The following is a 9,099-nucleotide window of genomic DNA, read 5'->3' on the forward strand; positions in this document are numbered from 1 at the left end:
CTCCTTCCATTAGTAATCTCCATGTTTATGGCAAGTGCATATTATTTTCCTTTGTAAACCATAGACGAATGGTAAATCTTAATTCAATATTGCGCCAAGGTTGGAAAGTCTAGGATCCGGATCCTCTCTATAAAACCCATGGACTATAGAGTGATTATACGGTTGGGAGGACTCAGACACACGTCTCGAGGTCACCCCAGCTATGAGATCACTCTATGATCCATGTGCTCTATGGAGAGGAATCCTATCCGTCCAATCGTAGTGTTGTATATAAATACATCATATGTCAATGGAATACACAAGCAATTTTATCATAATTTAATGTTCTAGCAAAGAAGAAGAAGAATAAGAAATAGGTAGTTTGTTACAAGGTGGGTAAGGTCAGGTGTTGATGGGGATAGGGATATGTGTCCACAAAATATAGGGGAGAAAAACTATGGGTAAAGTTTGAAGATATAAATATAAAAAGATAGGTTTTGGCTTCATTAACAAAGCCATGATATCCTGAGCAATTATGAGGGAGTCAAGCCACTTCTCTTGAGAGAGAAAATAGAAAACTTCAAATCATTCTTCCCCTTTCTTATTCATAAGAGTCATATAAGTGGCCTTCCATGTACACTTATACCTTATCATAACACATTGTCTAACAAGTAACAATTACTTACAACTAAGAATCCAAACTCAACAAAACTAACTTATAATCTTCCAACAGCATAATAATTATATCCATTCAAGGTTCTAGAACTCAGGAACAATCATGAGATCAGTGAAGTGAAGGCCAATACCATTCTGATACCAATCTGAAGCTTTTTTTTTTTTTTTTAATCCATTTTTTAAAACCATATATGATATACCCATCCCAATATACATAATTCACATATACGGCGTGCACCAAACAGATAGGACACATGGTGTAGCCAACCTCCCCTCGTGCGCGCTATCTATCAATGGCGGCTCTGCCACTCCTCTCTATTACATCATTAATGGCATGCAACTAAAACAGAGAATTCCTACTTAAGCTCTCACCTGAGTCACCTGTCACCTCTCACCTCAGAGACTCACTCATGATGACTGATCAATAAGTCCACTACCGAGACTCTTGAAAGGAAAGTGGAAAAGAGGGAAGAATGTGGGAGACAACCAAAAACAATTCAAAGCTATCCACAGTAGATTTAACGTCTTTTGATGCCCTCAATGTGTGTGGGACATCCTTTTTAATTTCCTTTCTCTATATTTACACTCCCCCTCCTCCACCCCTACCATATCCTCTCCTATATAGAACTAAACTCACACTAGTTTTCTCATCTCTCTCTCCCCTGAGTCTCTCTGTACTCTCTCTCTCTCTTTCAATGGCGGATAGTGGTTCAGCGCCGGCCAAGAGAATGTGTGTAGTGCCAGAACGGGCCAAGCTGCACATGGCCATGCTGGCCTTGCAGTTTGGCTACGCTGGTTTTCATGTGGTGTCAAGAGCAGCCCTTAATATGGGTATAAGCAAGATTGTTTTCCCTGTCTACAGGAACATCATAGCTTTACTTCTGCTCGTTCCCTTTGCTTACTTCCTAGAGAAGAGGCCACCGATTTCAGCTTCTTTTCTTATTCAGTTCTTTCTCCTTGCTCTTGTTGGGTAAGAATGATTTGAATTCAAGAACAAAGAAAAAATTAAAAATGGTTACTCTATTTTCTTTTTCTAACTGGGTTTGTTGGGTGATCGCAGAATAACAGCAAATCAAGGATTCTACTTGTTGGGCTTAGACAACACTTCACCTACCTTTGCTTCTGCTATACAAAACTCTGTGCCTGCAATAACCTTTCTCATGGCTGCCATACTCAGGCAAGTGCTTGCAGCATCCACTATAGTAGTGTATTATATATGTTAGCAATTAAAAGTCAGCATCTCCTCGCAACTCTAAAACTAATACCTGTTTAAGGCCATAACGTAGCGTCTTCACTAACAGCAATTGGTTTTAATGTAGCAGATCAAACTTTTTCAGTCTTGATTGATTTGTATTGGGTTTGTTGATGCAGGATAGAGCACGTAAGGTTAACTAGAAGAGATGGCATAGCAAAGGTGGTGGGAACTTTGTCATGTGTGGCCGGAGCTACGGTCATAACACTCTACAAGGGCCCAACTATTTTTGATCCGGCACCTCCACCGCACTTACACACACATCATCTATTTCAATCCTTGGGAGATGCTAAGGGGAAGAACTGGACCTTGGGTTGTATCTACCTCATAGGCCACTGTCTCTCTTGGTCTGGTTGGCTAGTCTTGCAAGCTCCTGTGCTTAAGAAGTACCCTGCAAGGCTTTCAGTTACCTCCTATACATGCTTCTTTGGAGTGTTACAGTTTCTAGCCATTGCTGCATTTGTGGAGAGGAACTCCCAAGCTTGGCTTGTTCACTCCGGCGCCGAGCTCTTTAGTGTTTTCTATGCCGTACGTTACTAGTTTATGCATGAACATAAAAAATGGTATTTGATGATAGAAGCTGAGGTAATTGGATTTGTTAATTTGTGTTTGGTGGTTGCAGGGAGTGGTGGCATCAGGAATTGCATTCGCTGTTCAGATATGGTGTATTGACAGGGGTGGCCCAGTGTTTGTGGCAGTGTATCAACCAGTGCAGACCTTGGTTGTCGCTATCATGGCTTCCATTACTTTGGGGGAGCAGTTCTACTTGGGCGGGTATGTATCTTGGTGTCCCCTATGTATATATGTCCACACTTGCCATTTCCATTTTTTTGAACTTAGAAGGGCTACTTGCAATTTTTCTGTTTTGGATTCAAGTTTTTTCATCATGAGGTGAGAAGAGAATCTCTTCACCACTAGTGATTTGATGTTATGATTGAATTTTGGGTTTATCCCACCTCTTACTATTTGTAGTCCAAAATATCCTTCTTTCGTCCAATCAGATAATCTGATAGAGTGGATGAAGAGATTCTTCCTTTACCATGGGTGGAGGAGAAAAATGATAGACCTAATACTGAATCAGATATAGATTGGTATCAATTTTTTTTTTAATATTATATGAGATAGGGTTTCGACGCTCTCAGTGTGGGAAACTCTCCCACCCACTTGATTAAGAGGGGGAGAGAATGTCAGGGATGTGAGAGTGCATGAGAAAGGCCCCCACCAGCCTACATACTTGACCCTTGGAACCCATAACTCATCAGCCATGCACTGAGAGGGTCCTTTACTCGTACCTATTGGAAGCTGGAGTCTGTGCTTGAGACTGTTCACAGAGCCTTCAGATCAAACTTTACATCATGGGTTTTGTGAAGATAAAAGGATTAGATATCACATAGGGGCGCTTGAGAGTGAGAACCCAAGTGGGCCATTTGATTCAATCATAGATTTGATAATATAATATATTTAGGTTTGTTTTCTAATGGCTTGGCAACTCAACTGGGTATATGGTAAGTGACTACTCAATAGTGGTGGTGGAGGTGGTGGCCACGGCGGTGGCGGTGGTGGTGGTGGTGGTGGTGACCATTAGCTTTAGTGTTGGTGGACATGCTTTTGGGCTTCGGAGTTTGGTCCACCACCCTCGTGCATCCAGTCTGTTCAATGATTTCAATCTCCTCCTCCTTTAACGAGTTTTGAGTTTATAGGTAGTGATCGGTCACACCCTTTAAAGCAATTCGGGCCCATTCTAGGCCCAGGCCCAGGCCGACAAAAGGACCTCAACAACCAGTTAAGGGTGTTTCAGAGAAAAGGTTTCCCACGAGATTAGGGTACTATTTTCCTCTCATTTGAAGTTTGTTTTTATAATTTTCATTTTTCTCTTCTGACCATGTGGGTTCATGCGTACAATATCGTTCTTCACATTACCATTAGTGTGATATGCAAATTTCTCTGCATATTAGTATCATTGGGAAACTTTTTTCTTTAAATTTTAATCAATCGATTCTTGAGTAACTAACTAGTTTTAGGGAAAAAGAATTATATACTCTCGATATGTGTTTTTCTCTGGGCAGTCTTTCTTTTTATTAAATATGTGGGATCATTTACTATTGACTTGATATATAAGATGTTAATGTGAATCGATAACATATAGATTTCCCCTGGTTTTAACATTTTTTAAGAAAAAAGGAATCGCATGATACCTATACACAAATTCCTTATACAACCACTCATATTCCACATAGGGCTCACATTTTCTTTCCACCCTCTCTTCTTATTGGTGCAAAACTACACCAGACAGTGTATGATACCTCTCCCACTTGATATACTACAGAAGGAAAAAGTATTCTTGCAATAAATATAAAGAAGAAAAAGAAAAAAGTTGTCTTATAGCACTTATTATAACTTATAGGGGAAAACGTATCTGTCAGTGGCTTAGTGGGATGGTCAAAGGGATTTATCTTTTGACTCTAATAATGTATGTTGGGCTTGGGAGCGCCTTTCACATTATTAAATTAAAAATAAAATAAAATACAAACTGACACAAAATACGACAAGAGGGAAACAATCCTAAAGTTCCTAAGTAACCTTACAAGTCCATTAACATAATATCAAGTCATCAACTGTTCCCCACTTTTCTTTCCCTTTCTTCCTTTCCTTTTATTTATTTGTTTATTAATATTATTTTAATATAATTTTTTTTTCTCAAATAAAAATAGCTCAGATGGGATATAAGAAAAAAAATAGGATAGGATGAGGTTTGGGGAAGTTCCAACTCTCCCTCAATGTTTTTATATGCTTTGCCAAGGCTGGCCTAGATTTCCACCCATCATTCACAGCCCCTAGCTCAGCCCCACATATTTAACATTTACTAAAAACCCAATTCTTTTGGAAGAAAGTTTTTATGTCAACAAAGTAAGTGTGAAAATAGTCTCCAGTCACTGCATCGATATAGTAAGCATTATGTGTTTGAAAGTTTCTTGAAATGCGTATCAAATGCTTTTAGTCGTCCGATGCTCACCTCTCTTTGCAGAGAATGTGACCTCCCAAAGTGGAGAGAGAATCTCCTCATCCAAAGTGATTTGCATTATGATTAAACTCCTGAAATAATGAATGTTATCATTTACTCAGTTTCAAAATATCCTTTATTAATTCAATTGAAAGTTTTGATCCCTTGGATTAAGAGGTTCTCTCTATAGTTTATATAATTTTTGTTGTTATTTGATTTGTTAAGTGGTGAGATTCTGATGATGTACAAGCTATACAACAGGATCATCGGTGCGGTGCTGATTATCATCGGATTGTATCTGGTTCTATGGGGGAAAAGCGAGGAAAGAAGGTTCGCGAAGGAGACAGCTGCGAACGCTATCTCATCATCTCCTAATGCTGAGCATCCTCATGGAATCATCAACAATAGGGCAGCAGCAAGCCATGTCAAGTCCTCCTCACTTGTCCAGCCACTTCTCTCTTCTACTACTGATCAAAATGTTTGATTTCCAACTCCCACTGGGATATGGAAAAAAAGACCCCAAAATTTTAAAAGCTATAGTGTTTGGATCTCTAAAAACTAAGTTTGGTTATATTTTAAGTTGTTATACTTTTTTTTTTTAGAAAGTGAGGAGAAAAGCTTTGTGTGCATTTATCAAGTTATGAAGTTGTTCTACTTATCTTCTTTTTAAATATTGGATTGATCATCTGGTTCAACTGTTGTTCTTTAATCACTTTCTTGTATGAAATATTTTACTTTTGAAGGAGCAAAGCTCGAAGCTAAGGCCTAAGGGCCCCCTTTTAAGACATGATGATCATTATCCTTAATTAAAAGAGTGTTGTGAGGACTGGAATTCTAATATCTCCCATATGCTTCAGCTTTTTTAACACCTTTTAAAAAGGAAAACAGGAACTTGCTTCCCACGTTCTTATGATTATGATTTAATTTTTGCAAACTGGAAAGAGATGCACATTGAGATTCATGATTTAACATTGAATATATGACATCAAAGCTATCGAATGAATCCCAAGTTTATGAATCAGAAACTAAAAAAAATCTTTACTTTTTTACCAATTCAAATTTGTAGGGTTCATGTCAAAACTGATCCTTTAGAACAAACACCAAAGAAATACAAAGAAAAGAATATAATAAAATAAAAATAATATATAAATTTAACGTGATTCACACATTAATATAATATGCTGCATCCACGGGTGAAGCTAAAGATGATTCATTATATGTAGAAGAAAAGATATAATGGAGATTTCTCAAGAATACCAAAAAACTTAGAACTCTTTCAAGAAACCCTAATACAAAAATCTCCACATCGCTCTTATATTTTCATACTTGCACAATAAGATAATAAAACAAACAAATACTCCTCCAAATCAGATCGATCCATTGGGTCGCATCGGGCTAAGTCCTATTGGCCCAAACCCTCCAATACCATCACAGAATTTCTCTTTGGAATCACCACAAAAATATATCGAAATGAAAACAAAAATTAGAGACACACATAACAGATCCCATTGCCGATTTAACTTCTTTGAACCTTGCTTGTATTGCAAATTTGCTGTTGGTTTTCATTGCCCCAAGAATGAGAAGCATGTCATCTTTACACGGTCATCACCTTACTCATTTACAATGATTTAATTCACTAATCAATACTGCACTACTCTCTCTCTCTTTGTTTCCTTTCAGATGAGCACATATCATGATTATTGACAATAATTTGGCAGGTCCCATTGTGAGATCTTGTAGATATACTTTCCATCAAGATGCTTCCACTGCTCCACATTTTTTTTTTCATATTTTGGCTATCCACTCTCCAGTCTACTCCAGGAGATGTCCAGTCTTCAGACCATGGTGACCTAGCCCATGATGTGTGAAGTTCCACTCCATACTGAAGTGGAATAAAGACCCTTTTTCTTCTTTAGGGGTAAAATAAAGGAAGTACAGAACAGTGCCACATGGTTACTTCCATCAAGATGCCTCCACTGCTCCACATTTTTGTTTCATATTTTGACTATCCACCTTCCAGTATCCACCAGGAGATGTTCAGACGTCAGACTATTGTGACATAGCCCATGATGTGTTGGCTCCTATATGAAAATCATTAGTTCTACTCATACTGAAGTGAAATAAAGTCTCCCTTTCTCTTTGGGGTGAAGTAAAGGAAGTACATAACAGTGTCACAAGGCCTCCAGGGCTAAAAAAAGGAAGGAGGGGAGGGTAGGGGCAGTACAGTACAGTATCACAAGGGAGGCTACTATTAAACTAAAGGGATTACAGAACAGTGCCACATGGGTTACAACTAGAAAGTAAAGGAGAGGGGAGAGAAGGATAGTACAGTGCCACAAGGCCTCAAGGGCTAGAACAAAAGGGAGGAAGAAAGGAGGGAGCACACTACAGTGTCACAAGGGCCACAAATAATGGGAGTAAAGAACAGTGCCCAAACCCACATGGGTTACAACTAGAAAAAGGAGGGAAGGGGAGAGAAGGATAGTACAGTGCCACAATGCCTCAAGGGCTACAACTAAAGGGAGGAGGGGATGATCTCATCTGGAGTGAACAACTCCTCGCATCAAACACTATCCTAAATTAAATGTTTGATAAGAATATACTTTTTCTTCTTCTAGAATGTTAATAAGAATGATCCTTATAAATAATTTCTTTTTCTTAACTTTAAAGCTAGGAAATTTCCAATAAAACTGTGTTCATCTTTCCTGGACTTTGAAGTCTACAAGAAAAAGAAGATTGGGAGCAGAAAATAGGTAGATCTCATAGACAGTTCTATTTACTAGTTTGGTTTACCTGATTAATAAGAGAGGGAGGGGAGGAGGGGGGATCCCAAGGGTTTTGCCTCATGACCTATGGTCCTGTTGAGAGTGGATTAAGTCTTCGTACGAGAACCACTCTCGTACAAGACTGATCCATATAGTGGAATTCACCCAACAATCAATAGTGGATTTCATCTATGTGAATCATTCCGTATGAGAACTTAATCCACATTCAATCTCGTTTATCTATGCGACAATGCATGATTTATGAATCCCACTTTCCTTTCTGTCAATCTCTATGAACAAAATCCAAGAAATCCACTTTTTATTTTTTATTTTTTAAAAAATTGTAATTTATTATAATAACATCAACTGTAAATTTCCCTCTCATGAAACTTTTACTTGGAAACAAACAGAGTATTTCTTATCTTTTCCTGGAATCCAGAGTCCCAGACAAATGAAGGTGGGCTGAGCGGCTAAGATAGCTAAAATAGAGTACCTTTAATGTTTAAAATTTTAACTTAAGAAAGGGTGGTAGCCAAAGCTACCCACCAATAAAAGGACTAATAATCTTTTAGGATTAATGGGATTGTCATGTGAGGCGGCGAAACTTTACTAATCTTTTAATTATCATCAAACCAAAAAAGTGATCGCTGTCCCATATGTTTCCACCTTTAAATTTTATTGATTTCTTCTTTAACTTTAAGATTAAGATTAATGATTTCTTTAACTTATTAATTATGGTGTTTAATGGATCTTATGAGTGCATAAAATAAAATGAGAAATGGTTTTAAGAAGGCTAATGGATTGAATCCAACTATGTAATCGATCTTCCTTGTCTTGAGAGGATAATTTTTGTAAGTCTAAAAAATTGGAAAGTTGAGTTTTCTCCTCATGCCTTTCTAGTCACCTCTCCACCCTCACTCACATAATTACATTTATTCTTCATAATCATGATTATGTGCTATAATTGTTCATTAGCATGTGTTGGATTATTGGCAAACCAAGCAGGGACCTGACTCTTATATATAAAGAAATTTTAAGATTGGGTGGATTTTCCAAACCTTGGGAAGAGAATTCTCATTCCCACTACCCAAATTAGTGTGAAAATCATCTGCAGTCGCTGCACCTATGCAGTAAGCATCGGGTAGCTACAAGCCCTTTGGGGCGCTTGTCCAGATGCTCTCAGCCATCCAATGCTCATCGCACCTTACTGCTCGTTGTAAAGGATAGTGGACTTCCCAAATTAGAGATGGAAATCCAAATTCGAATTGAATTTGCATTAATATCCATTTAGGGCTATTTGTATCCAGTCAAAGGGAAACGAAAAGAGCTAAGACAACTTAGAATATATGGATTAAGAGCAAATTGTATTCATTAGGGAAAAAATGTCCGAATTATGTGAGTCAGAGAGTACATAGATAATCGAAAAT

General features: G+C 38.0%; 1 protein-coding gene across 1 annotated transcript; it reads left to right on the forward strand.

The window, feature by feature from the left end:
- The first annotated feature begins 1,251 nt into the window (after window positions 1-1,251).
- LOC122077793 (protein WALLS ARE THIN 1-like) lies at window positions 1,252-5,602 on the forward strand. Its single transcript, XM_042643665.1, has 5 exons — window positions 1,252-1,624; window positions 1,715-1,831; window positions 2,026-2,434; window positions 2,529-2,680; window positions 5,169-5,602. The coding sequence occupies exons 1-5, from the start codon at window positions 1,350-1,352 to the stop codon at window positions 5,389-5,391; spliced, it is 1,176 nt and encodes a 391-aa protein (XP_042499599.1). The 5' UTR covers window positions 1,252-1,349; the 3' UTR covers window positions 5,392-5,602.
- The last annotated feature ends 3,497 nt before the right edge of the window (window positions 5,603-9,099 follow it).

The sequence above is a fragment of the Macadamia integrifolia genome, chromosome 5, assembly GCF_013358625.1.
Source record: "Macadamia integrifolia cultivar HAES 741 chromosome 5, SCU_Mint_v3, whole genome shotgun sequence".
Classification (NCBI taxonomy): Eukaryota; Viridiplantae; Streptophyta; class Magnoliopsida; order Proteales; family Proteaceae; genus Macadamia; species Macadamia integrifolia.

Coding starts and splice junctions, on each gene's coding strand:
- LOC122077793 (XM_042643665.1), top strand. CDS start 1,350: ATGGCGGATAGTGGTTCAGCGCCGGCCAAGAGAATGTGTGTAGTGCCA. Junction 1,625..1,714: donor TTTCTCCTTGCTCTTGTTGG/GTAAGAATGATT, acceptor GGGTGATCGCAG/AATAACAGCAAATCAAGGAT. Junction 2,681..5,168: donor GAGCAGTTCTACTTGGGCGG/GTATGTATCTTG, acceptor GCTATACAACAG/GATCATCGGTGCGGTGCTGA.